This window comes from Carassius gibelio, chromosome B2, assembly GCF_023724105.1.
Source record: "Carassius gibelio isolate Cgi1373 ecotype wild population from Czech Republic chromosome B2, carGib1.2-hapl.c, whole genome shotgun sequence".
Taxonomy (NCBI): Eukaryota; Metazoa; Chordata; class Actinopteri; order Cypriniformes; family Cyprinidae; genus Carassius; species Carassius gibelio.
In genome coordinates, this window is record NC_068397.1 from 22274003 (window position 1) to 22287359 (window position 13357).

Consider the following 13357-nt stretch of genomic DNA (forward strand, 5'->3'; position numbering starts at 1 on the left):
ATCACTTAATTATTATTACATGTACAATCAGTAATCTTAGGATATACATACGCATACATGCATTTGATGAGCCTATGTCTTGGAAAAGTTCATTTATTTCAGTAATTCAACTCAAATTGTGAAACTCATGTATTAAATAAATTCAATGCACGCAAACTGAAGTATTTTAAGTCTTTGATTTTTTTTTTTTAATTGTGATGATTTTGGCTCACAGTGAATTATTGAAATAAATGAACTTTTCCACAACATTCAAATTTTTTTAGATGCACCTGTATATTATTTATTCACCAAAACATACAGTGAATAAAGTCTTGACTGATCTCTGCACTTGATGAGTCAGTTGGGGCATTCAGTGGCAGTGTAATATTTCCTAATCATTGGTGTTTTAACGCTGGCTTTACTTTCATCTCTCTCACAATGCTGACTCATGTTCTGTTATTAAAAACTCAACCGTCACTTGCATCCCAATGGTCTTCAAAAAGACCTCAGTATTACCAATGACATCAGTATTTAAATTACTAGTATTTTTTAACAGCTTTGGTCTTGTTGTTAAAGCTATTTTGTGTAATAGGTGATAATCAGGTTTTTGTACATTGTTGCTGTGTTTCCTGTCACTGTGGGCACCAGAGCACAGTAATACAGAGCAGAGTCTGATACAGCAGCAGAGAAGATCACCAGATCCACACGTTTGATTTCTTTTTTAGCTTCTGAAAATAGTCGTAGTTCAAGCTCAGATTTGTTAGAATATTCAGTGACAAAAAGTAAAAACTCAGGTTTTGCTCCGGGATACTGGTGATACCAGTGGATATTAACACTAGTGCCGCTAGTGAGGCTGTAGTTACAGGACAGAGTCATATTTTTACTCTCAGAATCATGTTTTACTAGAAACCATGGTTGTATTGTCACCAAAAGAATTTCCTGTGGGAAAAAAAAACACATTAATACACTACATATGTAACACTAAATGGATTTTAACAACAAATTTATTATTTTGATAATTTTATAATAATAAGTTTGAGAGACAGTGATTGCAAAAATAGTATTTAAACACCTGTCTGTCTCTGTCTCACACTCTCAACAGTGTGAATAAACTCCACCCACTGCTTACAGTGAAAAGTATATGTTCATGTCAAAATGGTATGTTTCAGAGCTCTTAGATCTTGTCCAGATGTGCAGAGCACAGTAGTAAACAGCAGAGTCAAACACACACATCCTGAATTGACAGAGATTGAACTAATTGACAGAATCCTGTGTATTGCACTCTGTCAAGAAAAAATACTGTATATTCTTGTGTAATGATCATGCAATATGTTAGATTTTAATTGAATTGTTACTTACCAAGAAATACTGTCAGTAAAAGTAAATTCCTCCACCAGATTAATATAGTTTATGTGCAGCAGGCAATATTAGTCTGAAGGCAGTGCAAATCTGCAGAGGATAATATAGCAGGGACTTCATAAATCAGCATCATACATTATGATTATGCCACACAGTGGCCAACTTCTGAAATGACATTGTTTTCTTTCAATTATAAAGGGTCCTTCTCAAAGACAAAAGCTGAAATAATTTTAATGCAAATAATTCCCTTTCTGACTTTTTTTCTATAAAAAAAATAATAATGTAATAACGTTTTTATAATGTGTATTTCTTTCTTGCAGCAAGACTAAAAAGCACACAAAATGTTGTTGTATTACAGAAATTACAAAGACCCTTTGAGTAAAAGCGTTTGCTAAATTAATAATATAATGCATATGGCTTTGGTTCATTGGGGACTAGATTTGAGCATGACAATAGTCTGTGTGTCAGTTGGAGAAGAAGCTCTGATGTCTGCCAAAGCCATGAAAATAATCCCAACAGACTGAACAATCATATAACAGTATAGGCTGGATGCTGTCTGAGAGGCAACAGAGAGACACGGTCATTTGAAGAAGTAGAAGGAGTCCTAATATTGAAAAAGACAGCAATCTCAACACCCTTTAAACAAATCTTCCCTCTACTGGCTCCCTGTTTTACTGCATGGCAAGCAATAAAGAAATTATATTTTGTGTTTGTGTATAAAAGGAACCACAAAGAATCAAATTTTATGTCTAATTCAAACTCACACGTGATACTTCAGATTTTATTACATTCAGGGCTGGATAGATCAAGGTTTTGATTGTGGTTTTCAGTAGTAGATAGTTTCAAAGTGAAAAGAACTTCAGGTTTTGGTACCACAAGTTTCATGTTTTGTATCACTGGGCTCTACTCTTAGAGCACAATAATAGAGAGCTGAATCTGACAGACATACATCAGTAAAAGTGAGTTCAGTGAATGTGTGTGATGTATCCAAATTAATTCAACCATCAGATGTGTCTTCATCAGAATGTGATCGAGCACCTTTGAGTAATAAATACTGTGGTTCTCTGTTGGGATACTGTCTGTACCAGTAAAGCACAACATAGTCACTACTTGAACTATATGAGCAGCTATATGTTGACCATTCTCCTTCTTTAGAGTTGATCCTTTATCTGGATCAATGTTGTCTCCAGCAACAAACCTGTCAACAGTAAAGTTGTGAAAGCAAAACTGTCAAAATAATATTGGAAACACGTCACAGCATGTTTTACAAAATAGAAATTAGCAAAATAATATCAATATAGCCTTTTGGGTTTGAGATTTTAAAAGAGCATAATTTTTATATGTACATAAATATTTTTGTCAGTTGCAAATAATGTACCTGTTCCCACAATGAGTATCAGTATAAAGCATCTGTCCATGTTCATTCAGATCAGTTCAGTTCTCTGTTGAGTCTCTCAGTGCTCTGAGCTGTAAGTCACTGCAGATCTGTCAGAAACACACACAGGAACTTCCTGCTCACTGAACATCTTACTGCTGCATATGACTTATCTGTGTTAAATAACTACCCTATTTTTATAAGTAATTTAGAGAACATTGTATATACAGTAAAACATTTTACATGGGGATCTAGCCTACACTAAAAACAATATCAGGAGCATGTTAATTAAACCATTTTTGATGAACTTCAGCTTCCTCACTGTGCACAAAACATGATAATGGTGATGATGGAGCACATGGATTATATCTTCATTAACATTAACATTATTATTCAAAAAAATAAAAAATAAAAATAAACCCAATAAATGCTATGTGATGAAGCCAGTGAAATATGCATTACACCAATATACATCCAATTTCTGAGTTTATTAAGGTTGTAAAGATACAAATATTTTATTCCTTTATTTATTTTTATTTTTTAACTACTTATTATTAGCATGGAAGTGTTAAGTAACATGCAGAATATGGGATATCTTGGTTTATATATTTTATGTTATATAAGTATATTTTCAATATAGTTTGTATACAATATAAATTAACATACTTTTGTAGTATGGCTATTTGTCTTATATAGGATAGAAACCTAGCAATATCTCAATGTGAAAGTGTGTGAACACTGCCATCCTGTGGCATAAATAAACCTGCATTGTTTATTGCAAATATGGAATATATTAAATGTTTATAGTTTGACAGTTGCCTGAATTACAGGTGTTAAAGAGCAGCTTCATAGAGATTACAGGGATCTGTATGTACCTTTTGATTTTGGTACTACCGGATTTTTTTTTTTTCATTGGTTTGTCAGTTACAGCTTCTTTCACTCTGTCTTCATCTCTGTCTCTGTGTTTCTCTCTCGTCTCTCAGTGTAACAGGTTTTTGTAGAGAGCTGATGTGTTTCCTGTCACTGTGGGCGCCAGAGCACAGTAGTACAGAGCAGAGTCTGATACAGCAGCAGAGGAGATCACCAGATCCACACGATCACTTTGTGGAATATTAACAGAGAATCTTGAATCTATCTTAGACACATCAGCTATTTTTGCTTTGTTGTTGGTGAGTACAAGAAATTCAGGTTTTGATCTTCCATACTGACGGTACCAGTGGAGATAGTTTGTAACTCCAGAGTCAGAAAAAGTACAGGATAACGTAACACTTGAACCCTCTTCAGCAAAAACATCTAGCTGTTCTGGTTTGATGACATTTCCAAAGACAGCAGCTGAAAAGGAAAAGTTAATTGGTAAATTTTTTGTGAAAAGTTTTTGAGAAAAATTGTTAAATAAATAATTATGTAAATAAATACCAGTTGAGACACAGAGCAGAATAACTGAATGAAGATCCATTGTTCAAGTGTTCACTCTGAGAAGAGTCAGAATGAATCGATTCATCCACAGTCACTGTCAGACACCATATGAACACTGAGTCCCTCCTCCCTCATATTATAGCTCAATTCAGACACTGAGAAGACAAGAAAGATCTAATCACATGATCAATTTTTACAACTAACCACAATTAATCTTGGATCCTTTTTTAGGAATATGATTGTCCTTATAAGAGTTTGGTGTTTATTTATAAAGCACCATTAAAACAACATTGACCAATGTGCTGTACAATAATAAAAATAAATAACATAACATAAAAATTCTGAAGTGAAAGAAAAGTAACTAAATAGCCAAATAAACCACACTAAAGAATTACAGAATAACCAGGTGTTTTAGTGTTTACAGTTTTAGAACTTTTTTTCTCCGTCAGAGTCAGAAACATTTTTAATGTCATTTTGTATGTCCTATTTTTAAATCCTATTTTTGGTAACTCATTAATCAAATGCAACACATACTTATGTTTCAATCGTGCATCATAATCCAGTGGCTCATGTTAGCAATACTGTTATGCTGTGAACATCCTTAAAACCAAGAAAACACATTTACATAATTTAAAGTTGAAATCATGCAATTAATTAAAAATGTAAAATGTCAGAAATGTTTACTGTAAGGAAACAAACACATCTGTGTTTAAGTTGTGTGTTTTTGTATGTGGTTTGACTTCAGAGCACATTAGTACACAGCAGAGTCAGACACACACAGATTCTGGATTGACCGAGGAACTGTTCTTAATGTGGAGTCCAGTTTTACATCAAATCTCTTCTGAAATTCAGGCTCTGTAGCTCCCTTACCAATGGAAAAGTCACTCAGAATGAATGTTGGTGATTTGTTTGGTAGCTGTTTGTACCAGTAGAGATAAGCATTTGCAGAACTCAAGAGAGTATACACACAATTTTTTTTTCAGCAGAAGTCTTTTCTCTTAAAGGCTGATCGACACTGTCCTGTCCCTCACTGGAAAAGATGGGGCATAAATTAACAACCATTCACAGATATTATGTAACTCAAATAAATTAAGAGTAAATGAAAGACTGTTCTTACCAAAAACCTTTAATATCTGAAGAACCTTTCTGTTTCACAAAATGTTTTTGTGGTGAAAGAAGGTTTTTCATATTAAAATAAGGTAAGAAAGAGGTGGTTCTTAAAACAACCTTTGATTAATAGTTCTTTATGGAACTAAAAATAGTTATTTTATGGCATCACTGTAAAGAAACTTCTGAAGCACCTTTATTTTTAAGAGTGTAGAGTGCAATATCCTTTGACAGATTATGCATAATATGACATTATTGTGTAAAATTATGTTATATATAATATATCTTTACATATCTGAATCAAGATGTGAAGGCAGGATAGACCAGATGACAGGAGAATGTCCTTAGAAAGAAAATCTTATTTGTTTTCTTATAGTTTTAGATGGTTAAGGTTTCGCTATATATAAGAATCTGAGGGATACATTATTCTTAACACATTTGCTGAGATGGACAGTCAAGCTCAGATGCTGTGCTGTCAGACTCCTCCTGCAGGTCTTAGCATTTGTGACACTTGCAATAACTTTATCAACAGAGGCTAAAAACAAGTGTCTATTGTAGATTTCAACTATATATATCTAAATCAGGTTTATCTATTTGTTGTTTAAATCTTAAAATAATGTTTATTGTTTAAATGTTTATTGTTATTTATGATAGATGTTCAGATCTATTAGGACTCGTCATGCATATATTGAATATGCCATGTTCATTTGTCTTTATAACTTGATTATACATTTCATCAGAAACCACACACAGGTGTTTCCACAAGTATAATTATATTGTGTGAATAATAGATTGTGGGTTTGATGTGGCTTGAGATCAAAGTGAAAAATAAATGTGAGTTTTTGTACAGCTTCACAAAGACTTTGTATCACTGTGATCCAACTCTTAGAGCACAATAATAGAGAGCTGAATCTGACAGGGTTAAGCGAGTAATAATGAGTTCAGTGGATGTTTCTGATGTAGTCGCCTGAAAGCGAGATTCAGCTGGGGTCCCAGTACCACTATATGCCCGAGCATTTTTCCACACTACATACTTAGGTTCTCCATTAGGATACTGTCTGTACCAGTAAAGTCTAACATATCTGCTGCTTGTATCATATGTACAGCTGAGGCTCACAGTCTCGCCTTCCTTCATGACATTAGTTTCTTTATTTGGCCTAATCTGGTCTGCAGTCATCACACCTTAAACAAAAAATAAGACAATTGGACAAGTTGCACAATATTACTAGTCCTAAAAAATAAAATTGCATCCAAATTAAAGGTTTACATAATATATTTGGGTCTACTGTGTGTATTTGTTATGTGTATATTAATGCACACACATCCACATCCATATATATATATATTCATATGTCTATATCTCATAAAATATATTAATGTACACATGCAAATATATTTTTTTAAAACCTACATGTATATGTGTGCAGATAGATACATAATAAATATACAGAGTACACACAAACTTTTATTTTGACGCTAATAACATTTGACAGTACTAATTCATACACTTATAGTTTTTCTTCTGTACATGACTAGAATGAATAAAGGGAGTCATACTGTACCTTGAGCTAGAATTAAAATCAGAAACGGGATTCTTTCCATATTTATTAGATCAGATGAATGCATTAATGTTCTCTGTGCTTAATTCTAATTAGTTTAGTCCTCACAGAAGAGGTGTGTCTTGAGGCTTTTTTTTTTTTTTTTTTTTTTTTGGTTTTATGGTTTCAGATGCAGGTGATTGGTTGGAGATGACAGTTTTAAAACCAAAAAAAAAGAGCCTTGAGAAGAGAAATCAGAAAACGTGTGATTGGTGTCTTTTGGTCTGGTTACAAATTCAGGATTATTAAACTGCACTCTAAAAAGATTGAAGAGAAAAAAAATAATTAAACACAATGGAAATACTGTAGATCTGCTCTGTTTTATTTTGCCAACTTCACAACTCCAGGTTCATTTCGAACTTTAATTATTTGATCCTTGATGGTTGGCCACAAATTACACCTGTTTATTACTGAAAATAACTTTTCATAATGTTTCTACTTTGTTTATAGTGTTTTGCTAACAAAGTTAGAGTTTTTAATTTATTTAGTATGTTTTTGTATGAGTGTTGAGTGTGTTTATGTCACTGTGGGCCTCAGAGCACAGTAGTACACAGCAGAGTCAGACACATGTACATCTTGGATTGTCAGAGGAACTGTTTTTGATGTTGTATCCAGTGTTGCAGAAAATCTCTTCTTAAAATCAGACTCAGTTGTTCCTTCACTAAAAGGAATTTTATTCAGAATGAATGCTGGTGATTTGTTTGATAGTTGTTTGTACCAGAAGAGATAAGTATTTGTAGTTGAAGCTGTGGTAGTGTAGTTACACACTAAAGTTACTTCATCTGCTTCATTAGCAGTAATTTCTCTTGAAGGCTGTTCAACTCTGTCTTGCCCCCAGCACACTGGAAAATAGATTTAACTATTAATATTTTCATATGAAGTAACTCACATATGAACAAATGATAAAGTGGAAATTAAAAACTCTCTTACCTAAATCATGAGCTATGAAGAAAAGTGTGATTGTCACCCATTTTTCCATTGCTGAGATAGTGATTAATATTTTAACGTCTTCTAATGAATGTCTCTCTGTCTTTACTCTAGCTCTTGGTTTGCTGTGTGCTGCTTTTCTCTTGATGTTTCAAGTCTTCAAGCTCTCACATGCGCCTGAATCATTGAAGACACTTTGAGGGATGCTGCCTCCCTGTGGTGAATTTATGTATATTCTAACTGACATTTTTATACAAATTTTTGAAAAACAGTCAGTAACACAATACACATAAAGTTATTAGATTTCTGCAACACAAGAGTAGTGTCTTGTAAATGTGTTTCTAGGGGAGTGCGTTTTGCAGCTTCATGATATTAATATTTAGCCTGTGGTAATAATGTATCAAGTAATACAAATATTTAATAAGAAATGTCATGAAAAATACATCCTACAGATTCATGGTTTGTGGAAAGAAATTAAATGATATTTTAAGTTTAATTACATTAGTAATATTTAGAGAAATAACACCAAATATGTAACAATGAAAAGACAAAATTAAAAACCAAACTTGGTAATATTTCCAAACTTGTGAATGCCCCACACATAGTTCTTGTGTGAGTGATGAGTGTGTTTCTGTCACTGTGGGCCTCAGAGCACAGTAGTACACAGCAGAGTCAGACACACGCACATCCTGGATTGTCAGAGGAGCTGATTTTGTTATTGTGTTGAGACGTGCATTAAATCTCTTCTTAAAATCGTCATCATTAGCTCCATAAGTGGACAGCATATATTTTGGGAATCCATTTACTTGTTGCTGATACCAGAAGAGAGTAGGGCTTGGATCAGTGGTTGTATATGAACAATTGATTATTACAGCTGCACCTTCATCTGCTGTTTGAACTCTCAGATTCTGGTGGACAGCATCCTCAGATTTACATCCTGGAACTTAGAAAAACATTAACCATTTGAATAATTCAATCATTCATTCATTCATTCCAAATTTAAAATGCAAGAAAATCTATACTTACCCAAAAAATATGAGATGAACAACATTAAATATTTTTGCCAGCGTGTCATCATAATTGTATAAATGTGCTGTGTTAAATGAAACTAAACTGAATGAACACATCAGCAGAACTGATTTTCAACCCCCTTGTTGTTTCAGTCTCTCTTGCTAAAGTTGAACACATTTACAAACACCTGGAGGAGGAGCCTCAGTATCCGAATACAGATCATTTGACTGAAAGGATTTGTGAATCATTGTACAATATTTAGCATTCGTTTTAATTATGATTCATAATTTTTCAGTTATATATGGAAAAAGGTGCAGATTACAGATAAAACAAAATTATAGAATACAGTTATTATAAAATATCAGTTTTGTTATGCATAATGATGTTAACAATGATAATTATATTACATTTTTAATGCAACATGTAGGTATTTAAATAGAAATAATAGATCTAAATGTTCTTGTATGAAAGTAAACGGTGCCGTCACCACAGGCCTGTAGCACACAGTACAGCAATACACAGAGTCAGACACACACAGACTCTTGATCATCAGTGACTGTCCTTAAAAAAGATCAACTGTCCTTGATCTGAAGTCTGATGAAGCAAAAAATGTCTGTTTAGATTCATCTTCAGTACTTCCTTTACCGACTGTAAATTCACTCAGAATGAACGTTGGTGATCTGTTTGGTATCTGTTTGTAACAGAGAGATGAAGCATTTGTAATTGTACAGTAGAGTAACTTGAGCTGCTTCACTTGCAGTCATTTGTCTTGAATGTTGTTAAACATGGTCTTGTTCCAAGCACACTAGAAAATAAATGTACACATTAAGTTAAAAAATAATGTTTTAATAATTTAATATTTTTGTTACAATATAGTCTTTGTTTCTCTTTAGCATTTTAGATTCTTCACAAGATTTTGGAGAACCATGCGTCCTTGTGGCTAGTTTAAATATGTTTTGCTGAGTTGAACCATTTAAATTTATCTTTAATATATTCTAACATAATTTGCAAGGAACTAATGTCAGAATCAGTTAATCAGAATAAATAATGAATAAAATGACATTTATTAGACATTTTATTTTGCACTATTTGAGTATTTGTTTTGAGCACTATTTGTTTTGCAGTGGAAAACTTCCTTTACGAGAGTTGTGATGTAAAATCTAATTCAGGAAGTATTGTGTTTCCTATTCATTACATTTTCAGTAACCACACACAGGTGTGCCTCCACATGTGAAATTAAATTGTGTGAATTATAGATTGTGGGTTTGATATGGCTTGACATCAAAGGGAAAAAAGAATTAGAGTTTTTGAACGGCTTCACACAAACTTTGTATCCCTGTGCTCCTACTCTTAGAGCACAATAATAGAGAGCTGAATCTGACAGAGTTACACGAGTAATAGTGAGTTCAGTGGATGTGTGTGATGTAGTCGACTGAAAGCGAGGATCATCGGGGCTCCCACTTCTAATACCTGATTTAGCAGGCTCGAATAACAAATAGTGAAGCTGTCCATTAGGATACTGTCTATACCAGTACAGATAAACATAACTGCTGCTTGTATCATATGTGCAGCTGAGGGTCACAGTCTCCTTTATGACACTTATGACACTTGTTCCTTGATTTGGTCCAATCTGGTCTTCAGTCATCACACCTAAAACAAATTATCAAAATAATTTCTGAATCAAGTAAAACAAATGTATTTCATTTAAATGTGTCTGAATACTGTAATGACTGAAAATGTTTTACCTGAAGTCAGAATTAAAATCAGCAGCAGGTGTTTCTCCATGTTGACTAGGTCAGAACAGGTGTGTGTTAATGTTGTGCTCTGAGCTGTAGATCTGTGTTACTGTGAGTCTCTGCAGTTTCACTCTCAAACACACTGGAACTTCCTGCTTTCTGCTGCTTCTCATGTTTTGCTCTGCAGCTGGTTAGTTAGAGGAAAGCTTTTGCTGCAAGGAATTATAGTATATTTGTATTTATTCATACAAACATGAATTCTTAATGAACCAATAAAATAAACATGAATGTTTCAAAGTGTTAATATTTCTGGATTTAAATTAGATTTTGAATTTCAGATTCAGGTCAGAATCCCACTGCATAAGATATTATATATTTGAATGCTCATAGAGCTTGTTTGTTGTGTTGATTTTATTCTCATGAAGCTGTGGATGAAGTCTGAAATTATTAAACATGATATTATTTTGTTAACCTTGAACAATTCTTTATCAAGATAGGAGTTATATATATCGTTTTTTAATGCTTGATCCCCAATATAGGAGTAATATATATAGTTTTTTTAATGCTTGATCCCCACTATACTTATCCCTCTGTATGTTCAGTCTGATCTCATTGCAATTCTTACAGTACATATTTTACGAGGTGGATAATTTTTATGAATTTGTATGACTATTTGTAAAAATTCATACGATTTGTACTACATCATACGTATTTTACGAGTTGCACAATTCATATGAATTTGTAGGAATGACCTACACCCAACCCCGGCCTTAAACCTACCCTAACCATCACTGGGGTCTAGACAAAGCGTACAAAATTGTATGAGTGAGGTCGTATGAATTCATACGAATAAGCCACCTTGTAAAATGCGTATGAATTGGTTGTGAGATAGCGTTGGTATGTTATAAGTCTGTTTATTCACTGGAGATACCCATTAACCTTTGTTTAGAATAGCTCAAAGGAGTGTCATTATTGTATGTGTTTTATCAAATGATTATTTGTCAAAATATATATGTACATTGTTAAATTAGAAATGTAAATGCATGCAAAACATACACAAATGCACTTACATGTCAAGGCAGAAAGCGGAATGACAGGATTAAATATAATTGTACATGTGTGTGTCACTGCAGCAGGACTGAGCTTTGTGACAGTCTAGCAAATGTAACAAGGTCATCTTGGATCAATATACCAAACTCCTCTTATGCACGTACGTAGCACTTGAAGCACAGCTGTGCGATTGCTTTACGTGCAATGTTGGGAAACGCACGTCAAACAATAACGAACGATCGTAAAATTACTCGTAGAAAGCACTCTTAAACGCTAAGATCAATCGTGCCAAAAAAAACCCTTTACATCTGCATTTAGTTTAAAAATCAACATTTTAATTAAGGCTGCATTTACACTGCAGGTCTGGATGGCCAAATCAGATTTTTTGACTGTAATCTTTTGGATGATTTCTACGACCCGCTTACACCTTTTAAAAGTGAACTGTATCTCTGCATTAACACTGCACACCTTGCAGTGTTGGGGTAGTTACTAAAAAAATGTAATTAGTCACTAGTTACTCCTGTAAATTGTAATGAGATTACTTTACTAGTTACTGCATTTGAAAAGTAAGGGTGTACTCACACTAGGCACGGTTGCCATGAACCGGGCCCGAGTACGATTGTCCCCCCTCCCCACTCCCCCTCTGGCCTGCACTCATATAGGGTTTCAGCATTCGTGCTGGAGCACGCTTACGTCATTATGGTGCGACGGTTTCGGGATAAACAGGAAGAGCGGCGCTCTATGAACACAATGGAGTCCATCGCTCTGTTTTCTTTGTGGATAATTTTGTGTCGTTTGGTCCACAGCCCTCTCACAGCCTGTTGTCAAACAGATGTGTCGCCTTAGAGGCGCGAAATTTTTCACGTAACAGTGCTGCTCGTATGAGGATGTTTGCAAGGTAACTTACCAGCTGAAGTGCAGCAAGGACTTTGCAGTTTTTAGTTTTTATGCGTTTTGCACCTCTGCCGTAGACCAAAGCGACCCTTTCTCTGCCATGTTGGTTTTGGAGCGTCGCAAAACCGTGACGCAACGCGTCCTTTTCCGTGCTCCGGCATGGTTAGCGCTCACACTGCATGCGAACCGCGCCCGAGTCCAACTGAACCGTGCCCTGGCCCACCTCTTCCAAGCGGGCCAGGGCCGGCCAGTCGAGCCGCGCCCGGGCACGATTCGGAGCACTCACACTAGTCAAACGAACCGCGCTTTGGTGGTCAAACGCACTCGGGCACGGTTCAAACTGGCAGTGGTGTCAAAAGTACTGGCATTCATTACTCAAGTAGAAGTATAGATACTAGGGTTTAAAAAGACTTTTGTAGAAGTTGAAGTATCAACTCAAGCTTTTTACTCAAGTAAAAGTGTAAAAGTACTGGTTTAAGAAACTACTTAAAGTATAAAAGTAAAAGTAATGTAAGGGGAAAAAATGCCATTAAGAACAAAAGCTTAGGCCGCACCACAGGGGCCTATTGTGTACTACCCCACCGCCTCAAAAAACATTTTTCTAAAGGCCATAGGCCATAATGACTATAATGTTATATTAAAATGTTCGTGTTGAAAAATTTGGGATGCACTAGGCTTCCTGTTTCAGCCGCATATATGAAAATACAAAAATGGTGAGCACATCCCAAACATCCAATTAGGACACAGGGTCAAGACAACTGAATGATATAGACAAATAAAGAAGTGAAGTCTAAACACTGAAAACTACTGCTCCAGAGGAATTTAATCAAGCAACGTTTCGACCTTCAGGTCTTCCTCAGCTGCATATATGCCCATTTAAAATGAACGCACTTTAGTACAATGCA

General features: G+C 34.7%; 1 gene segment (V, D, J or C); it reads right to left on the reverse strand.

Moving 5' to 3' along the window:
- Window positions 1-3622: 3622 nt before the first annotated feature.
- Window positions 3623-4255, reverse strand: LOC127951268 (T cell receptor alpha variable 38-2/delta variable 8-like). The segment is given in 2 exon segments: window positions 3623-4045; window positions 4130-4255. Coding segments are annotated over 2 exon segments (393 nt in total).
- Between the last annotated feature and the right edge of the window lie 9102 nt (window positions 4256-13357).